Source organism: Haliotis cracherodii, unplaced genomic scaffold (genome assembly GCF_022045235.1).
Source record: "Haliotis cracherodii isolate W230 unplaced genomic scaffold, xgHalCrac1.p SCAF_2, whole genome shotgun sequence".
Taxonomy (NCBI): Eukaryota; Metazoa; Mollusca; class Gastropoda; order Lepetellida; family Haliotidae; genus Haliotis; species Haliotis cracherodii.
In genome coordinates this window covers 22,437,051-22,459,910 of record NW_027266275.1, presented here as the reverse complement: position 1 = coordinate 22,459,910, position 22,860 = coordinate 22,437,051, and the positions used below count along the sequence as shown (strand labels likewise).

The 22,860-nt window shown below is 43.3% G+C and overlaps 2 protein-coding genes across 3 annotated transcripts in view; one reads left to right on the top strand and one right to left on the bottom strand.

Annotated features, from left to right (window-relative positions):
• Positions 1 to 1,204: 1,204 nt before the first annotated feature.
• The window catches only part of LOC139467422 (serine/arginine repetitive matrix protein 1-like), a 43,299-nt gene continuing 21,643 nt past the window's right edge, over positions 1,205 to 22,860 (bottom strand). For both annotated transcript variants that reach the window (XM_071248984.1, XM_071248985.1), the window contains exons 3-7: positions 10,127 to 10,231; positions 8,932 to 9,215; positions 5,615 to 5,645; positions 4,995 to 5,019; positions 1,205 to 4,761 (exon numbers count right to left, since the gene is read on the bottom strand). In XM_071248984.1, coding sequence (XP_071105085.1) covers positions 3,361 to 4,761; positions 4,995 to 5,019; positions 5,615 to 5,645; positions 8,932 to 9,215; positions 10,127 to 10,227 — 1,842 coding nt within the window. In that variant the 5' untranslated portion in view covers positions 10,228 to 10,231 and the 3' untranslated portion in view covers positions 1,205 to 3,360. The remainder of the gene's footprint in view (positions 4,762 to 4,994; positions 5,020 to 5,614; positions 5,646 to 8,931; positions 9,216 to 10,126; positions 10,232 to 22,860) is intronic.
• On the top strand, positions 15,534 to 17,969 carry LOC139467520 (paxillin-B-like). The gene is made up of 3 exons (XM_071249056.1): positions 15,534 to 15,612; positions 16,757 to 17,052; positions 17,532 to 17,969. Exons 1-3 carry the CDS (start codon positions 15,534 to 15,536, stop codon positions 17,967 to 17,969), a joined length of 813 nt encoding a protein of 270 aa, XP_071105157.1.

The following is a 22,860-nucleotide window of genomic DNA, read 5'->3' as shown; positions in this document are numbered from 1 at the left end:
TCAGAAGACGACCGTGTCCCATGGACCACCAGGCCGGGTATTGTATGTTTATCACGTGTCTGTTTGGTATGCTTGATGTATGCTTGTCATGCAATATGTGACACTAAATAAGACATTCTTCTTCTACTTTCCCTTCATTAAACGGTTCATACGCGCGGCGTTTGTGCGTTTTGTTCACGGTGTATATATGATTGTTTATCATGATTTCTAATGGTGTATTCACCCGTGAATATCTTAGAATAGGTCTTCAGCAAACACATGCTTGTCGAACGAGGCGACAGACGGGACGTCCACGACACCGGACACGGGGATGACAAACCGTTCACAGGACCAATCGTAGCAACCAACGATAAGAGAATGGACGACTTAGGGACATAACTCTGCACGGCGCTTTAGGCGACTGGGCCATCCGTGTCTTGTTGAATACTCCATTGCATAACTCTGTATGGTATGTCTCCCTTCTATCAGGGTAAACGCTAGAACCCATATGCTGCAACAGCTTCGGTTGGGAAGTGACGTCACCATCTCTTACCAGGAACCTAACTTCAAACAAGATTTTATATGCACGTGTAATGTAATGAGTTTTTCTTCAGCAACTCATGCTTGTCGGAAGAGGCGACTAACGGGATCGGGTGGTCAGGCTCGCTGACTTGGTTGATTCATGTCATCGTATCCCATTCGCGTAGGTCGATGCTCATGATGTCAATCACTGGATTGTCTTGTCCAGGCTCGATTATGTACAGACCGCCGTCATAAAGTTGGCCGAGTGCGGCGTTAAACAACAAAAATACAAACAAACAAAGGTGTATACTTTACAAAATCGATCTTATCTCAGTTCATACAAGTCATAGAATCTCTGAATAAAAATCAATATAGATGCAGAACAGCCCCAATCAGAAATGATTGATTATGAATACCACGATGTGTGAAATAAATATTCCGCCGAGCTGAGCTTTCAGCTTCATTCGTCACCACTCGCCTCTTTCCGTAATCTGCACCTTGTACCGGAATAACACGAGTGTTTAGAGATAAGAATTTACCCATCTTCCGAGGTTTGTTGTGTCAGCCGAGAACAGCAACAAAATCATAGCTGTGGCGTTAATCAGTGCTGGCTCTCTCCATGACTATCGACATATGATGGTTGTATTTATTTAAATTATTTTCTAAAAAAAACACATCACAACATAGAACCTGTTTTAAACAATTTATTTTGTATAAAATTATATATCACACATAATCTGACAACAGTCATATCTCCATATATATAATCTGTTATATTACAATATGATATCATACAATTCTATATCTTTCTATATATCATACAAATACACATAAACAACATCGCCGTTTTTAACAGCTAACATAACAAGATATTGCCACCGATGCTACATGATTGCATTCTTCGACAGTTTTTTTTATTGAAATGTAATAAGGAGCGATTTAGAAATTTGCTTACGGAACTATGTTCATAAAAAGTAAGTTTCCACGGTGGTTACATTGTTGGCAAATGTTCCCCGCATTTTAACAGACGTGTATTCATATACATTAATTTACCTAGATTAATATAGACCTGCAAAATTTGCCATGGAACTCCACAAACACCGAAAACATGTTGAGTAGCACTCAAGAGGAGATATTGATTAAATGTCGCTTTGAATAATATACTACTCAAATTTGGATAGGGATAGATATTTATAATTAAATACACACTTGGCATATTATGACAACCAGTTTTGTGTATCGTGGAGATATTAAAACATCCCTATCAAATGTGGAGAGGTATATTTCAGTTCTGTATGGAGTTTCAGCTTATGGGTGAAGAAAAACGTGGAACTAGTATACCTTTAGCACTTGGATGAAACATATGCTGACTTGCAAGGATCATAATCGGTGCAAATCTAGGACTCGAACCCAGGCCCAGCGGATTTTGCAGCCGAGGGACGCAAAAGCGAATATCAACAAATAACAATTTGTAATAGAAGTTGAAATCGACATTATTTAGTTTTTCCACAGCACATAACGGAACCACGGGGAATCGTGAGTGGAATCGTCTTGTACAAGCCTTCAAATTCTTGACACAATACATAACATACACTTGCTTCCTCTTGCAACTTGTCCAGGGAATATTGTTTTCTTTGAGCAAACTACAGACTTAAGACAAACACTATAGGTAAGAAGAAACTAATTACACAAACATAAAGATATTGTTTATGGCCAGTTTAAAAGTATACTTGCATCGCAAGATAAAAGGAAATGACTATTTGCAGGCGTTAATTTCGTCATATTTATAACAAATTCATATCATTTGATTAGTGACATAATGACTAAACATATTGTCAATATAGTTTCCAATGAATAATACATCTTTCCTCTGCTGACAACAGGGGCGTTCGAGGGTAACTCGAGGACTCCTATTTACAAATGGTTCTGGTACTCGACTCTGGGTGGACATGGCAGGTCAGATTAACTATGGTAATGTGAAAGAATCCGGCGGTCCTTAACTTGTTTGAGTAGTATAGATGATGCTGAGCGTAATTAAACATGGAGAACAACTAAATCTATGAAGATATATCAATTCTTTTAATGGACAGTTTCCGGCACATGTTTATAACGACAGGAGCGTGACATTAACACCGCTATGGGTAGGAAATATCTAAAGTACTTTAAGCAATGATGCCTCGGATGTATACAATTCTTAGTCCCTGCGTTTCTTGAAATGGCCGATTTCAGTCGTTAACACGTTACGTTTAGTCATGACCACGATAACACTTCTTACTGACTGCGATGGAGAACATGTTTTATTCATGTGTACAAAGGTTATAACATGGGTGTCTGAATTTAATCCAGTTTTGTGAAAGTGAGCTTACAGTCCATCCCAGTAAAGACATTTGATATGTAAATAAGCTTCTATATAAGTAGAACGGAGCCCTTGTAGTGTATATTGTCTATAGGTTGAGTAGAACGTTGTAGTCACGTGGTGTTGTCCTCAAACACGTCAACACAATACAGCGCTGAAGGTCACGTGACCTTGACTGGCATATATTGCACGTGGTATTGGCACAGGGTGGAGAGTGTGTCACGTGATATTCTCTCATGTCAAACATCCCTCTCCTAGTTTATAACATCGACGTCTTTATTAATATTCTGTCCAACCGTCAGATGTCAGCCTATTGCCATGTCCAGACAAATAACGAAGGCATATAACAAGGCACTTTATCCATAGTACAGACACACCCATCACTTAACACTGTACACAAATACTTTTGATTGTTTTGGCTAAGACGCGTACGATGCGACGGCAACGCGTTAGGTACTGTGTTTCATCATCGGACACGGGAACAATGTAGCCCGACCGTGACATCAAAGCTTGGTCGAGGGTGGCGGAGGTGGTGGGGGAGGAGGGGGTGGGGGTGGGGGTGGGGCCGGCACTGAGTCAAATGGCGAATTAACGCCACTAAACCCTGGAGACTCGGGGCCCTCCTGACCCCGAGGGATAATCTCTGGTGGCGACATGGTGAACTGCACTGCACGACGCCCGGAGCTGTCAACTGAAACGTCATCCGGGAAAAAATCAGCTGGTAGTGGCGAAGCAGGGGGTGGAGGGGAGGGTTCATCCCCGCTTTGTTGTCGTCGCTTCATCAGTTCTTCTATCAGAGCATTCTTAATAGGAGAGTCACTGCTACCAATAATCTTCTGTCTCATGGATCCTCTCTGTGACGTCTCAGCCCCCTCGTCTACGACGTCTTCTTTTGCACGGCGCAGCATCCCAGGTGGGGGAGTGGGCGAGCGGAATTTTAACCGGTTGTACGTTGGGTCATCTTCCGGCGAAGATGATCGGTTCATGTCGGGTGGGGTCGGGATTCTCCGTGTGTAGGAGTAATCAGCTTCGCCAGCTTCCGGTTCCGGTTCCGGTTCAGGATCAATGTCAGGTTCGCCGTCATAAGGCGGGGTGGGAGGGCGTCGAGGTTGTCGAGCTGGGTAGATATCCGCGGGTTCTGATCTTAAAGCATCTTTCTCGACGTTCATGAAACTGAAGGCAGAGGTGACAACCTGCTCCTCGTGTTCATAGGGACTGTTGTAGTCCTCACGGGGTGTCACGATGGGACGCTGAAAGTCTGATGTTGAATCAAAACCATAATCAGCCCGTGGTGTAGCCTCCTTGAACGCCGAGGATGCATTGCTGCTCCCGAACATCGTCGGCTCCTCCCGTTCCTCCTGTTTATAAATGGAGTAGCTCATTGGCGGAGGCGAGGGGTCACGCCGAGGTTCCGGTACAGGGTCAGGAATTGGTTCCGGGTCAGGGATGTAATGCATCGCCGATCCGTTCGACAACCGCTGGGGCTCTGGTTCTGGGTCAGGGTTATAGTGCATTGCCGATCCGTTTGACAATCGAGGGGGTTCTGGTGCAGGGTCAGGGTCCCGGATGTGAGAGATCCTTGATACGTGAAGGTCAAGGCCGGTTGTAATGGGAGCGGAAAGCATCCTGGATACGGAGAGATTCAGATGGCTGTTCGCCGGTGCCAGAATGATATCGCCTTCCTTCGCCGTGATTGTCGCGGATTCGCGACTGCGCCGAGAGCTGCGTTTGTCATCAGATTTTGATTTTCTCAGATTTTCAATTCTGTCACGTGACTTAGACCTCGACCGTGACTTTTTATCTCGAGATTTGGCCCTATGCCTGTCACGTGTTTTAGTGCGCCCTCTGTTGGATTCATAAACTCTTCCATTTGGGCGTTCGTTATCCGAAGATCCAAAGTCTATCTGAAATGACGAAATATAGAAACATCAATTATTCGAATTCTAATAATACACATTTAAAATGATATCCACAACGGAATAACAAAATTAGTGAATCAGTCTCATTTCTCGCTGTCTAATTTTACATTGCTTTCTTCCTTGTACAAACATTTACACCATTATATCCGGTAATATGTCGGATGAAACAGTTCAGTGTATAAATGATAGTAGCAACTTCTCAGAACACTTTAACGTACCCTTTCCTCTGCAGTTTCAACTTCCCTGAAATGAGAAATAGAATATCATATTAATCTTTGTGCCTGACATCCACGATACTCATATAGGCTGGGTTTTATGCAGGAATCGTAGAAGCACTAGCTATTTCCAAATTTACTTCGAACTAATATATTGCTTAAACATCAGACGGATGATGGCCATCTTTGAGTTTAACAGGCTCAAGGGTGAAAATAACCACATACAGTAAACTACGGTTATAACGAACTCAAAGGGACTACTATTTTTAGTTCGTTATAACCGTAGTTCGTTATAAGCATATATACAGCATAACCACAGCAAATAGTAGGGACTAAAAAGTTAGTTCGTTATATCCGTCAGTTCGTTATAAGCGTGTTCGTTATAACCGTAGTTTACTGTATACTTATTAAAACATATTTGTTACAATATTATTAAAAAAAAGTGTTGATAAAAAATGTCAACAGTCTAATGTTTAGATCTGGCCTGTTTTATCGATGTAAGTTATTGTTTATCACAAGTGTATTTTTGCAGAGAAAACGTGTAAAGCTTTCAAACTTAGCATTTCAAACTAGCATCACAGGCGGATTTACAGGGGCGGTAACTCTGTAATGTCTGTCCTTACCTGACGAGATGGCCGCTCGGCGCTCCATTCGCTGCAATATATAATGTTGATGAACTTAGTCTCATGGCTATAGTGTTAAAGGAATGTGGAAAAAAGACAAAGTTGTAAAACACTATGTATATGAGAATGGCAATAATACACACAATCCTTGGTGAAGGTATTTGCCGAAGGCAATAAACCTACTGATGACAATACAGCTGCGCTTGGCATGACACGATCACAACGGGGGTATTTTATTGCTCCGAGTTAATGGTTATATATATGTTTCGACAATAAACGCTTCGTTATGGACCTCCTCCCACCGATTGATCTTCCATTTTTTCACGAATGTGGACTTAGAAAAAGCTACGGTTGACTTCTGGATTTCAACTTCTTTCAATGCGACGTTTCATTTCATTTGCCTTCACTACACCTTCTAAACACCATCCATCACGTCCACCCTGCCTTCACTACACCTTCTAAACACCACACATCACGTCCACCCTGCCTTCACTACACCTTCTAAACACCATCCATCACGTCCACCCTGCCTTCACTACACCTTCTAAACACCACACATCACGTCCACCCTGCCTACACTACACCTTCTAAACACCACACATCACGTCCACCCTGCCTACACTACACCTACTAAACACCACACATCACGTCCACCCTGCCTACACTACACCTTCTAAACACCATCCATCACGTCCACCCTGCCTTCACTACACCTACTAAACACCATCCATCACGTCCACCCTGCCCACACTACACCTTCTAAACACCATCCATCACGTCCACCCTGCCTTCACTACACCTTCTGAACACCACACATCACGTCCACCCTGCCTTCGCTACACCTACTAAACACCACACATCACGTCCACCCTGCCTTCACTACACCTTCTAAACACCACACATCACATCCACCCTGCCTTCACTACACCTTCTAAACACCACCCATCACGTCCACCCTGCCTACACTACACCTTCTAAACACCATCCATCACGTCCACCCTGCCTACACTACACCTTCTAAACACCACACATCACGTCCACCCTGCCTACACTACACCTTCTAAACACCACACATCACGTCCACCCTGCCTTCACTACACCTTCTAAACACCACACATCACGCCCACCCTTCCTACACTACACCTACTAAACACCACACATCACATCCACCCTGCCTTCACTACACCTTCTAAACACCACCCATCACGTCCACCCTGCCTACACTACACCTTCTAAACACCACACATCACGTCCACCCTGCCTACACTACACCTTCTAAACACCACACATCACGTCCACCCTGCCTTCACTACACCTTCTAAACACCACACATCACGCCCACCCTGCCTTCACTACACCTTCTAAACACCTCACATCACGTCCACCCTGCCTACACTACACCTTCTAAACACCACACATCACGTCCACCCTGCCTACACTACACCTACTAAAAACCACCCACCACGTCCACCCTGCCTTCGCTACACCTTCGTAACCTCACACATGACGGACTGAAAAAATGTATTTTCACAAAATAAGTTTTCGCAGCACCCAAATTCTAATTGGAGCACACTCAATTCTAACTGTTCTTGTGTAGGCTGGCTAGGATTTGGCACGTCACTGAAAAAGTGAATCTCTAGTCCTAATACCGTCACTGTCACTGACACTTCAGAACTGTTTTTTTTATAACTATTCATTTCCGTATTAAATATACCAATATGTTCAAAGTATGGGATATACACCAACGGTTCAGTATAAGCAGATGTCGAATGAAATATTGAAAATAAAACAAGTTAAAACTTCAAATAACTGACCAACATATATCCAGAGCCCGTGCGAGTTAATACGAAAACGTGGGGGTGAGTATGTGTATGTTGTTTTACGGCGCAGTCAGAAATAGTCCATCTAGATCACGACGGTGTGTAAATACGCTGAACTGGGGCCACCAATGGTTGGTTGGTTTGTTTGTTGTTTAACGCCGCACTCCAGCTATATTCCAGCTATATGACGGCGGTCTGTAAATAATCGAGTCTGGACCAGACAATCCAGTGATTAATATCATGAGCATCGACCCACGCAATTGGGATCGATGACATGTATCAACCAAGTCAGCGAGCCTGACCACCCGATCCCGTTAGTCGCCTTTTACGACAAGCATAGTCACCTTTTACGGCAAGCATGGGTTGCTGAAGACCTTTACTACCCCGGAATCTTCGTGGGCCGGGCCACCAATGGTCCATGGCACGAGCATAATACACTACGTCATATAACCACCCAATGCTTATTCTGATCAGTTCTTACGTTTAGTATAGGCTGCTGTGGACATGATCTACCCAGGAATACCATTGGGGTACATGATGATAAACAAACTATAGGGCAAAAGAAAACTGGATTGGACCAAAGGTTACAAACGTCATCCAAACGTTAAGGCTGAACCGAAACAGTGCAAACTTAACGCCCACAACACAAGTATCAAATAGATCACCATCGAATAACCTTTTCTTGTTTCAAGTCTTTGAATGGAATTTAGAGTGAGTGAGTGAGTGAGTATGGTTTTACGCCGTTTTTAGCACTATTCCAGCAATATCACGGCAGGGTACACCAGAAATGGGCTTCACACATTGTACCCATGTCGGGAATCGAACCCGGGTTTTCGGCGTGACGAGCGAACGCTTTAACCACTAGGCTACCCGACCGCCCCGAATGGAATTTAGAAGTGATATACACATAAGAAAGTGAAGTTATGGATGAATACTTCTTTATTATGAAGAACACAATGCTTCGGAGTATATTCTTATTCCTGATGAATGATGAAGGAGTAAGTTCATGTATTTGTTCAGAAGCTGTTGTGTTCCTCATAATAAAGAAGTTGACATTCATATATTCTCTTACTCATCTCTTGTTTGTTTCGTTTTTAGCCACAATCAAACTTGGGAGTATACTTCTTTTGCCCGGTATACATGTAGTTAGCTTTGCTAAATCTGACGTAAACACATATATTACAAGTCGTATTCCCGTGAAGATCTGGAGTAGAATAGGTCTTTCAGCAACCCATGCTTGCCGTAAAAGGCGTCTATGCTTGTCGTAATAGGCGACTAACGGGATCGGGTGGTCAGGTTCGCTGACTTGGTTGACGCATGTATCCCAATTACGTGGATCGATGCTCATGATGTCAATCACTGGATTGTGTGGTCCAGATTTAATTATTTACAGACCGCCGTCATATATCTGTAATATTGCGGCGTTAAACAACAAACAAACAAACAAACAAAACAAGGCGTACGTGTAAGCTGGACACACTGAAACATATATCTCACCGACTCGTTCACGATCGCGAATTGTAGATTGGGACGACCCATGAACTTTTCTTCTGGCCTGTTCATCATCTAGGTAGACGACCGCCCCACTGTAGCCTATCGTCGGCCGGAAGTTGGGATAGCGCACCCCATGCTGGCCACCTCTCACGGTGAAGAAGTTAAGTGGCGGTCTCGCCCGTGGGTGTACAGCATGTGTGGTGTAGGAGGGGCGGGGGTGATATCTCTGGGTGGTCAGCGGGATCTCCGACTGAATGGGCTCCTTTACATAATCCGAAGATGTACTCCTGTAAAACCGTAATGTCATGACGTCACAGACTTGTACAATGAAAACTAGAGAGTTAACATGTATTCTTTATATACATCCCGTTATAGAGGTCATGAGAGATCTCAGAACAAGTTTTGTCACTGAGTACAAACTCTTCTATCTTCCTAATGTGTGTATCATCGATATGGTCTTGTCTTTCAAATATACCCCTAATGTGCGAGTACATTCCTTTGTGACCCGTGAAGATCCGGGGTAGAATAGGCCGTAAGAGGCGACTAACGGGATCGGGTGGTCAGGCTCACTGACTTGGTTGATGCATGTCATCGTATCCCAATTGCGTGGATTGATGGTCATGATCTCAATCACTGGAATGTGTGGTCCAGACTCGATTATTTACAGACCGCCGTCATGTAGCTGGAATATTGCTAAGTGCGGCGTTAAACAACAACAAACAAACCAACAAAACATTGCTTAGAGAACCTGGAAAACCCCACCCCGGAGCAGCCCATCTCCGGGAACAATCCATCGTAGACCACCTCAAACAACCATCCCAATAAATACCCCATCCCCCATTCCTAGGAACTATCAAACCACAGGAACATGCACCATTAGGGACAGCCACCCCATCGAAACACACTATTTCCCAGGAAAAATACCATCCCCCATCCCAAGAAACTTTTCAGCCCAAGGAATAGCCACTATTAGGAACACCCACCCTCAGAAACACCCCATCCCCGCAAAACACCCAATTTCCTAGAAATTCCCAATCCCCCATAAACACCCCATCCCCCAGAAACACCCCATTCCCCAGAAACACCCCATCCCAGCGAAACACCCAATTTCCAAAAAACACCCAATCCCTCAGAAACAACATCCCATGCCCAATAAACAGTTCGGCCCCAGGAATTCCAACACCCTTCAGACACCCACTTGTTGTAGAACCAGTAGATTAAGAGTGCCACGAGACAGATAGCCAGTACTCCTGCTATACATGATGCAGCAATGAGCCCTCCTAGTGTGTCGTTCGCCATTGTGCTGAAACAAGAAGATTCTATTAGAGGAATTGTCAAAACGTAATCACCAATTAAACTAAAACAATACGTGTGTGTCACTGGGTATTTATGATCGTAAACTAGTCACAATATTAAGTTTCAATTTTTGCTTCGTTAAATCTTTAAATCTTTCAAGTACGATAATTAATATATCGAAAATACATGGTACACCGCCTCCGTGGTCTAGTGGATAGTGCGTTTGCCAAGAGAGAGGAAGCTCGGTGGTTCGATCCCCGGCCGCTTCATATCACAAGACGCTAAAAGATGATTTGTGTGACCCTGCCTGACGCCAGGCATAAATGGAATAAAACAAGGAGTCTGTGTCTGAGTGGGGTATTCATGTGAAACTGCGACATGGTATCTCAGTGGGGTAATACTATAAAATCGGCATTAGTCCGGACTAGTACAAGATCACACACACACACACACACACACACACACACACACACACACACACACACACACACACACACACACACACACACACACACACACACGAGCGCGCGCAGTGCAACATCAATATTCGCAGTGACTATTTCTATACAACACATGTGTAAGAAGACTTAACACCAAATATAGCTCTTGAAATATTACGCTTTAGGAGCGAAATTGTCACGGCTGTGGTACATATCTCTTTCTGGCTCTTCCTCGTAGCATCTCCAGACACATGCTCCCAACACCACGCAATCCGAGGGGGTCACGTGACACAGACAGGAAGTTAGACTACATATGAATTTTTAATGGCGGTGTGTTTAAATATAGACTAATAAATCAATAGAAACCACAGACAACTGACAGAGAGTACATGCTGGACACATGGCGTCATTAATCAACAATGTGTAGAAAAGTTCAAAATTTATTCTCTAAAACGAACATACCCAAACCTTTTGAACCTAGCTGCAACATTATTTAATGAGATTGAGCATATTCCGCTTTTTACGGTGGCCCATACGGGACATGGAGTCTGTTTTTCAATATTTTGATGTTTCACTTACTTTTATCGTAACCTTTTGCAAATTGACACAATTTATCATACAAAAGCTGTAGCTTTTAGTGGTTTGCTATCCGTTCATGACAGGTGGCGCCAAGAATTAGCGTTACACAGGGTACAAACGGAAACGAACTCATGACTTCGACGTGACGGGCAAACGCACCACCTACTAGGCTACCCCGGTCCAATGTTTCATTGATGGAAACACATTTATAACAGACGCAGATATTTCCGTATTTTCAAAACAGATGTTTCTGTCCAAACAATGTTGCAGTTAGGACTGATGCTGGCGTACAGGGAGTATATGGAACACACGTGGTCTGTTGCCGAGGTCGTGACTTGAGAAATGAGAAATACCAGTCGTGGCCTGGCGAATTTGTAAAGCCTGTATTCATGGCTGAAATCCGCTAGAAGGCGTTCGTGCAAACCCTATTACTGACACTTTTATTGGTAAACAAAGGGCACTTTGTTGAAATATTGGATTGATCTGCTATTGCAATTTGTGATGTTGGCAGGCTACCGGCTTTAGTTATTATGTCGTACAAGACATCTACAGAACAGTGTAAGCTTTACGGAAGTCGTAACTCAGATACGTGGCACTTTTCCTAAAGTGATCGTAGCCCTACGTCAGTCGTATCTCACATACATGGCTTATTCCATAAAGTGATTGTAGCTCTACGATAGTCGTAACTCACATACGTGGCCCTTTCCCTAAAGAGATCGTAGCTCTACCGCAGTCATAACAAACGTACGTTTACGTTGACTTCGTAGTGCTAAGAGTGATTTGTCAAACGTTGGCCGGAGGACTACGACCGAAGGTGAACCAGTCCTTGAATGAAAGCAGACACGGTAATATGAGGTCTAGGACCGCTTATGAGCCGGGACGTGTATCACAAAAACAAGGTAATATGATAACCGGACCTTGTATGAAAAACAACAACAACAGGATAATACGATGACTATGACTGTTAGTGAACCGGACCTTTTATCACACACAACAAGGCAATACGAGGCCTGAGACTGCTTTTGAACCGGTTCAAGAGTCACATTTCACGAATCGATCTGAGTGCTACGCTTGTCGTTAGTCTATGTACAATTACGAGAATCCTCTATAAAATTAAAATACGTGTTATTTCCCCCATTCTACAACACACTGCTTCAATCGAACCACACCTGTCACCATACCCGTGAAGATTCCGGGTTAGAATAGATCTTCAGCAACCCATGCTGGCCGTAAAAGGCGACTAACGGGATCGGATGGTCAGGCTCGCTGACTTGGTTGATGCATGTCATCGTATCCCAATTGCGTGGATTGATGCTCATGATGTCAATCACTGGATCTTCTGAGTGCAGCGTTAAACATCAAACAAACAAACATAAACCTGTCACCACCATGTGATAATGTCTGACACTGGCAACAGACATTGTATGACGCACCACCTGCTTTTTAAACATACATTTGTATTTTGAAGTGGTCCGTTTCGTGCTTTGAATGTCCTTTGCACAGATGCTATTTCAACCCATTTTAATCAAGATATTTGCTTCAAAGACCAGCCATAGAGTGAATAGGTAGATATACATATAATGATGAAAAATTAAAATGGTAATAATGAAATCATTTAATGTATTAGTTAACAAAAGGAGAGTTTAGTTACTCCATCTCTGCACAGCAGGCGTAGGAGGTAATTTACTTGAAACGCGTGATGCAAAAAACGTCGCTCTAGGGCTTCCATGGTTATATAGCATGTCAAATTCCCATTTGAGTTTAAGAAAGCCTGATTTAAGACTCTCAGTGCACATGAATTACATTTTATTAAAAATTCCCGACCTGAGTGCATTCGAAGCATATAGTTCTTATGTTTTGAATGTAAATAAGGAAAGGTTGACCTTGCAGTGCAGACATGTGTCGGAAACATTCTGTGTGACCAGCGTATTTGAGGACATAATGCGTGTCACTTGGCAGGCAGCCTGCCATTCTATGCCCCCCCCCCCCCCCCCCCCCCCCCCCCCCTCAACCACCCAGCCCCCCACACTACACACAGATGCCTATCATGACATGGTGTTGGTGGGCCTCCGTGGGAATTCATGAACACGTTATAAGGGTTAACAGGTGCACAGTGGGTGGTAGAATTATTACAATTGAGTGAGACTGTTTGTTTCCCTTTCATTTGTCAAAAAAGAGAGTTTGAATATGATACCATGAAACACCCATAAAACAGCTGGTTTCAGAAAGGAAGTACCAAGACATTAATTTCCACTCTCGGCCTTGGCAAAGATTGACATGGTGATTATATTGTCTAACATTACATGTTTATGACAAGTATTCAGTGTAATTCATGATCATATGATATGTTCAATGTTCTAACCATACACATCCTGAGAAATGCGATCTCACTGTAATTTATTTATTTATTTATTTATTTATTTATTTATTTATTTATTTATTTATTTATTTATTTATTTATTTATTCAGTGCAGGGTGTACATAGCATTGTGTTTCATAGTCATCGTATCATAAGAGGCATGTGTGATTTATTTCCTGTGGGTATCTGCAATATTACCCTACGCAGTATTTACTCAATCACTAACCCTTTGAACAGTCGGTTTAGTAGCTCAGTGGCCTTCAGTCGTGAAGCGGAAGATCGGGGTTCGGTTCCTCACACGTGTACAAGCTTTGGGGCTTGGTATGAGCGGCGTACAACTATGCTCACTCACGTACTTACATGCACGTCTTCGAAAAAAGTTGAGACTTGACATGTGATTAGATTGCCAGATAACAGAAGCAGTTTGCCTGCAAGGTCGCCATCCTGCTGTGACATCAACACAGGTTACAATCATCCTCTCCGCTGGCCTGACAACCGCATTGTTATGATGATTGAGGGTAGGTTTTCTGTCTCTCTTAAGGCTACCCTAAGGCTATGGATATAACAGATCTGCGTGTCTTACCTATCTACCTGTGTAACTTACCTATCTACCTGTGTAACTGTATATCTACCTGTGTGACTTATCTATCTACCTGTGTAACTTACTTATCTACCTGTGTAACTTACTTATTTAACTGTGTAACATACCTATCTACCTGTGTAACTGTGACTGTGACTGATCTATCTAGATGTGTATCTTACCTATCTACCTGTGTGAATTACTTGTCTATACCTGTGTGTCTTACATTATCTACCTGTGTGACTTACCTATCTACATGTGTGACTTACTTGCCTGCTTGTTTGACGTACCGATCTGGATGTGTGTCTTAATTATCTACCTGTGTGACTTATTTATCTACCACTGTGACTTATTTATCTACCTGTGTGACATATGTATCTACCTGTGAGACATATTTATCTACCTGTGTGAGTGGTGGCTAAGGCATAAACTTACAATCTGTGGCGACTTCGCGTTCGGAGTGCAGATTATGCCTGTCCAAATATGACACAGACATGACGTAGTCATTAGCATCAATAAAAACAGCCCAAACAAGATGTAGCCAAGTTTGGAATAGAAACAGTCCAGCAGCCCTACCCCACCCTCCATCCCTACATACACCCACCACACATTTAACTACACCCCCACAGAGTCAATGAGGCGGTTCTGGGATGTCGCTTCAATATCCACGACACGCCCCAGTTTGTCCCGTAGAAACATCCAACACCTGCCACCAGAAGTTTGAAATGGGCTATAGGTGAGGGCCACGTTGATAAGACGGTGTTGCCCTGAAGGCGTGACGCTGCCCAACACAAGACACAAGAGTCGCGTGGACAGTACACACTCACCCGACCAATATACACCTTATCATGTCAATGTCAATACACCCAGTCCCAATACCCCGGGTGGACGGACGTGGGAACTACAAGTACCCGAGCAGGTCAACAGTCTACAATCAGCCCAAGTCACGCTTCAGACGTAAATAGACATGTCTACCTGCCACGCCCCTCATCCCCCACCCGTATCCTGTTATAAAATAATCCAGGTTCAATTCAAATGACATCTACAATAATACACCTATATTTATCTTCTCGTCATGGCCGATTTCAAAATCCTAATTGCATGACATCAGCAAATATTACCACATGTGACCCATTATGCACACCCGACACTACTCAGCACACCCGTTACCAGGGGTACGGGCGTGTCTTATCAGTGACAAGCTTTCAAAGAGCTGTACCCACGAGAAAGGGGATTCATTTCGACTAGAAGCTTGAGTTTAACAATCTTATACGTGTGTTCTTCTGTGGTGTATAAAGTAGAGGGTGTTCGCCGTGTTAAACTGTACATCATTATATCGCCATTATACTGAATGGCCGGCACGGGCTGCATATTTCGCCTTCAGTCGGTCACTGGCACATCGGGAGCTAACGCCAAGAAAACCATTGAGTGTTTGCATATATTGTGATAATCCTGAACTGTTTAGACTGTAACCCTTGCATTGTATTCCCTTTCACTGCGCTGGAGTAGTTCAAATAACATTCAGAACTAAACACAGCAGATCATGACGATGACAATATTTGGTCCGTCTGGCCACTCTATATAATGCAAAACATTTACCAGAAAACCTTCTTATCTGAACTGTGGAAATCTTTACATTTGGCTGATTCAGTTGGACACATGTTGATTACAACGTTTTGGCCTGAACTGCTAAATCCAGACTATTTAGATAAAACTATTTAACTCTTCAATCCAGATTCTGTAAACCTTTTATCTTATTTATAAAGCCGGACACCTTGCAATTTCATACTATTTTACTCTTTGATCCCGCCGATTTGAAACGACTCTCTTTTGCCCAGTGTATTGTAAAATGGGACACCTTAATCTGTACTAGTTAGCTCCATTTTAGCTGAAGACTCTTTAATCCGGACATTTTATCTGGAAACTCTTTAATCCGGACATTTTAGCTGAAGACTCTTTAATCCGGACATTTTATCTGGAAACTCTTTCATCCGGACATTACAGCTGGAAACGCTTTCATCCGGACATTTTAGCTGGAAACTCTTTAATCCAGACGTTTTAGTACCAGACACCGGGGCTCCCCTAGGGTCTTGACTATGGGGCAAGGGCATGGGTAGGGGGCACTTGGTTATTGTGCCAGCCACGGAATATTATTTCGGTCATGGTTTCAAAACCCACAATAATTTCCCGGGAAGGGGAAGCCGGACAATTTATGTTGTCATCACGACACATCGAATCGGTGCCTAAGTAGTGCTTTAGTAGTTTATTCTATAACTGGATTGCAGCGTTTGAAAAGAGAGACACAAACAGTTCCAATCAATGTAGTGTGTATTGATGAGGAAAGGCAGACATATGTCAGCTTTTGTTGATACAAGTTGACACGATCAAGACGGTAATGAGGAGGTTATTGATTTCATTTGATCCGTGATTGATGATGAAATCCAACTTTGATTCAATCGATAACCTTCTACTGCATGTGTTCACGGTGACCTCATACACAGCCTCGTGCTCAGATGGTCAGTTTGACCTCACACTGCAGCTGAGTGTTATGTTCAGCTCTTTTTGTACCACAAGACTGGGTCATCACTAGAACGCAGACATCACCAAAACGTAGTCACCGCCACCACAACGCAGTCATCACCATAACACAGTCACCACAACGTAATCACCACCACAACACAGTCATCACCACCACCACCACCACAACGCAGTCACCACTACAAAGCAGGTACCACCACAACGCAGTCACCACCACCACCACCACACCGCAGTCACCACTACAACGTAATCACCACCACAACACAGTCACCACCACCACCACCACAACGCAGTCACCACCACCACCATCACAACGCAGTCACCACTACAACGTAATCACCACCACAACACAGTCACCACCACCACCACCACACCGCAGTCATCACCATAACACAGTCACCACAACGTAATCACCACCACTACACAGTCATCACCGCCACCACCACCACCACAACGCAGTCACCACTACAAAGCAGGTACCACCACAACGCAGTCACCACCATAACGCAGTCACCACCACAACGCAGTCACCACTACAACGCAGGTACCACCACAAATAAGTCATCGTCATCACCAACACCACCATCACAACACAGTCATCGCCATAACACAGTCACCACAACAACGCAGTCATCATCACCACAACAACGCAGTCAGCACCACCACCACCACAACGCAGCCACCACCACAACGCAGATAATACCACAAAATAGTCATCATCACCACCACCACAACGCAGTCATCGCCATAACACAGTCACCACAACACAGTCACCACAACAACCCAGTTATCACAATCACCACCACAACAGAGCCACCACAACAACGCAGTCACCACCACCACAACGCAGTCACCATCACAACGCGGATACCACCACAAATTAGTCATCATCACCACCACCACAACGCAGTCATCACCACAACACAGTCGCCACAACAACCCAGTTATCACCACCATCACCACCACAACACAGCCACCACAACAACACAGTCACCACCACCATCACAACGCAGTCACCACCACAACACAGATACCACCACAAATTAGTCATCGTCACCACCACCACCACAACAACAACAACACAGTCCCACCACAACGCAGTCACCACAACAACGCAGTCACTATCACAACACAGTCACCACCACAACGCAGTCACCACCACAACGCAGATACCACCACAAAGCAGTCATCACCACCACCACCGCCACAACGCGGTCACCATCACAGCACAGTCACCATCACAACATAGTCATCATCACAACAAAGTCACCATCACAACGCAGATACCACCACAACGCAGTCACTATCACAACGCACTCACAACCGACTACACCCCAACTGATTGGACATGGAGACCCTTACCCAGTGAAGACGTCTGGACGTTGTGACAGACGCGTATAATCGACCCGTCGCTCAAGAAACCATTTCTTCAAAACAAGGGGAATATGATAGCGCCATGAGAGCGTCATTGCGATAACGTACCTGAATATCGTCATTCAAAGGGAGATAATAACAATCAGTGGTAATCTAACATCGCGCTTGCAGAACGAGTTGGCTAAAGGTAGTCGTTGATCAGAGTAAATACGTTCACAGTGTGATTTACGGGTGGAAATATCAAACATTTGCTTCCATTGTCTGAGAGGAAGTTGGAAAACACGATCACACGCAATATACTGGCTGGTATTTGCCAGATACACAGCACTAATTGTAGCAGTACATTGTGTGTCGCTACACGGTTATGACTCTGTGCGGCAGGAATGACAGAACGCCACGATCAGACGAGGTCACAGGCTGTGTGTCGCGGGGAAAGCCTGCTAGGATGCTGTTGATAAACCCTGGTATCGGGTAACACTCTCAAACAATGAAGTTAATACCCCCACAGGTAGTGAGCTGTCGTTATTATCTTTTCCATGATAGATACGGTTATCCTCTATTCTAATTTGCATAACAGTTTCTTTATATAGTGATTACAAATGGAGTCTGTTTTATTCCCCAAGTCTTACCGAGGGTTAAGAACTCTCACTATGTAACTCCGCATACTACTTAAAGTGTGTAAACCAGATTTTAGGTTTACATCTCCACAGTAATATTCCTAGGTCAATTCTAATAAATACGTAAATCAACAATAGTAATTTCACAGACTGCCTATATTGTCCATTATCACAAAACACTGAAGAAAACTATACGGAACTCGAGACATCGTTCAGCGCAATAATACAACGCAAGCCCCACCCATCGTGTTATCAGCCAATCAGGAAACATCTAGTCAGTGGACTATTACTAAAACTTGACATCCATTACCCTGATGTATCACTGAAAACCAAGTAACGTACTGTCCCGACAGAACCAATTCTTTGATTTAATACCGGCACTCCGTTTGTTTCGAACTATGGATAACCCGATATATATCAATGGTCCACATACCTTAGGCCTGTTTATGCATGGTCGACAATTAAGTCAATAAATCGAAGACCGTTGGCATTCTTTAATAATACGCTTAACTATGATGTGTGTATCGCTTTGCGCTGAAGCCAGATTCTTCACAGATTCAGCCAACCCAAACACAATGCGTCCTTTCAGCCAGCTAATGGTTTATATTGGCGAAGAACCCATGAATAACGTGTGACGTCAAATTACGGAGCTCGGTCAATAAATGAACTTCCGTTTCTACCGGTAGTTGCCACGACGGAATGGCCCTCTACAAGAATGCTGGAGGAAGATAGGAAGAGTAGCCATGATATCGACTTATCTGCAACACCCTGTAGAGGAAGTAACCAAAGGTTATTAAAACACAGACCGTTAATGTGAAATATACTTTTCGCGTACACTCGGACAATCTGCTAACGTGGAGGAAAAGCAACCGGAATATTTGTAGTGAAATATAATTATACTTATGTCGATTAATTAGTTAATAAACTACAAGGAGGTTATGGGTGGCCCAGTCATCTAAGGCGCCGCAATTTGCATTGCAGAGTCGCGTCCCTTGGGCACGCCAGGAACCTATGATCGTGGGTTTAAGTCCCGGTTCATCCTGATTATGTTTCAGTGACCATACCCGTGCTCGTTGGTTTCAACAAATTGGTAAACGACTGAGACCTGCATCCATGTATCTGACACTCCATGATATAACTGGAATACTGTTCAAAGCAGCCTTGAACCCAACTCACTCATTGTATATGGGGTATATACAAGAAAACGGGAAGTGAAGTGTTTGTTGAAAACGTTAATACGACTAATTGGGATGTTTCGAACCTAAAATCATTATCATCGATATCATTCCACATTGGCGTCAAGTGACAGTGTGTGCGCGTGCGCTTGTGTGATTGTGTGTGTATGTGCGGTGCGTAGTCTAGTTGCAGCATTCGTAAATCCAACGACCCGGGTTCAATTCCATGGTAGAAGCCCATATGAGTACACTTTCGTGGTTTCCCCGTCGGAAGTATCGCTGGAATATTGCAAAGAACTGTTAAAACACACTCACTCACCAAATTTGTATGCTAGATTCTCCTCTGTGGCTGGCTGACTAACGGTAAAAAGTTGTACTGTAAAATGTTCATTTCGGCAGCGTGATAACCACGTGTCATATTAATACACATTTTTTATGTTTGACTGAATATATAGGTCATGTTAATAAATTCATATTACCTTAATAAATTCAAAGTACATTTTGAATCAGCACTGCCACATATTTGCCCGTCCGAGTGATTATTTATTATCAGTTTTACTAGCCATTCTTTTCTTTGCTTAAACGACATTTAACCCTATCATCTAACCTGCTTAATAACTATAATTCACCATTTACTGTCTGTCGACATGACAGCTGTCGCGATGTCGAATGTGTTGTTAAGGACATAACAACACTGAACGATATTGACAAAATCGATTACAACCTAAACATGTTTACATACACTAACATTCTTTAATATTACCTTTATCTATTTGATAAATTTATCATATCAGTCTAAGGTTACCATAGTGGCAGCAGACACCACGCCACTCTGAGGATAAGTAGGGTTTGTTTCTCAGCTACAAGGTTGTAAGGGATCCATAGCAACGCAGGATATTATGGATACATTTTAGTAACATACGTTATATTTTAAGACAAACATACAATGAAGGCGTTTAAAGGACATTAAGTATGTTTTGAGTAACGATATGAGTAGGAGCGTTCGATGTCAGTGGTCTGGTTATAAGGCCGGGATATTTGCATTGTCATTTAGTATTCTAGTTGACGTTTGAAATAGTTGAGTGTAACTCTCTTGTAGGTATGTAAGTATACTTGGCCTACACAATGCGTGATCGACGCAATCACGTATACCTTACCATCACAACGTGTACACATTCCTGACCAACACAAAGTATGAGATGTGACAAGCACGAATATCTGGACTCTCTTTTTGTATTTTAATGTTTATTCACCTGAAGAAATCAATAAATATACCTGGATGCCTTTGCACAAAACTATCTTCGCGCTAAGGTGATCGTAACTCCAATACCTTAACATAGACTTATGACAGTCGTAGCGCTAAGGTTGCTTTCTACAGCGATAACCTGGTTCGTTTGTCACAAACAGGTATATCCAATTCTGCCAAATGTTACCCTTGACATCAACGTATGATCATATATATATATGCATTCACAATACGGTAAAGTGCACCCAACTATATTTAGTATTTTTAACAAAACGTCATGTCCAATTCTGCCAATTGTTACCCTTGACATCAACGTATGATAATATATGTATGCATTCACAGTACGGTAAAGTGCACCCAACTATTTTTAGTATTTTTAACAAAACGACATACACTCCAGGATTCAATGTGTGGACCTTACATTCCATTGTCACCTGACCCACATATATTACAACAGCGCCACCTTGTGAGGGGGTATCATTCCGCGAGGCAGTTTGAAGTTATGCGTTTTCAATAGGGTGTGTAACAATGGAGGGGGTTGTCCTACAAGGATGTGTTCTGCTTGAGATGCTGCATACGTCGGCACGACCCCTGTATATCCGCTATCGTAATACAATGCTGCCTTCCCGAAGAAATCAAGCTCGTTACATTTGAATGGTGTAGTCACGGATATGTCAAGATCACACTGGAGCCATACTTGGTTTGAGTTTAGGCAGTTCAGTAGACTAACATCTAGTCTCTGAAATGAACATATCGTACAGAAAAAAAACAGTTGTTCAGTTATCTTAAAAAAAATAATAAAAAGGAGCCCAGTGACTCTCTTCATTTTCAGATACTGCAGTGATCTAGACTTGCCAAACATTATAGACTTGCATGGGCTGTATTTAATATATATTTGTATCAGGGTCTGTAAGACAGGACCGCCTCCGTGGTCTTGGGTAGAGCGTCCGCCCGGAGAGCGGAAGGTCCGGGGTTCGATCCCCGGCCGCGTTATACAAAAAGACGTTAAAAGATGGTACTTGTTGTTACCCTGTCTGGCGCTCGACGTTAAGGGGCTAAAACAAGGACTGGTCGGCTCGGAGTCAGTAACTGTGTCTGAGTGGGGTATTCATGTTAAACTGCGGCATGGTATCTCAGTGAGCTAACACTATAAATCGGCATCAGTCTGGACTAGTACAAGCAGCTACACACACACATACACGTGCATGCACGTCGCTATATAAGTGCAATAATCTTGGACGCGACGTTAAACCCAATTTCACCTCACCTCACCTGTAAGACAGACTAGCAGTTCAGAAATATTGAACGTTCTTTATGGCAGTGATTGGTTGATTTGGTGACACGCGGATATTTTGACCATATCGAGGTTATAACACCAGGCCAACAACCAGCTCGTAAGAGGCGACTAACTGGATCGTGTGGTCAGGTTCGCTGATTTGGTTGATGCATGTCACCGTATCCCAATTGCGTAGATCGATGCTCATGATGTCAATCACTGGATTGTCTGGTCCAGATTATTTACAGACTGCCGTCATATAGCTGGAATATTGCTGAGTGCGGCGTTCAAAAACAAAAAATGCAACAAATGCAGTTTGGAACTATTTTTCACAAACAGATTCGCAATCGATATTCGATTTGAACAGAATGAAACCAAAGGTGATTTATCAATCTTTTATTTATAATCCGAAGCAAGTCCGGACGCGGGACGGACACTTCTTTGTGTAATGG

What these genes read in the sequence shown, in the direction of transcription:
- LOC139467520 (XM_071249056.1), top strand. Translation starts at nt 15,534, where the DNA reads ATGGCCGGCACGGGCTGCATATTTCGCCTTCAGTCGGTCACTGGCACA. An exon ending in CGCCAAGAAAACCATTGAGT is followed by an intron (nt 15,613 to 16,756) that starts GTTTGCATATAT and finishes TTGTACCACAAG; the next exon opens with ACTGGGTCATCACTAGAACG. An exon ending in AACGCAGTCACCACTACAAC is followed by an intron (nt 17,053 to 17,531) that starts GTAATCACCACC and finishes CCACCACAACAG; the next exon opens with AGCCACCACAACAACGCAGT.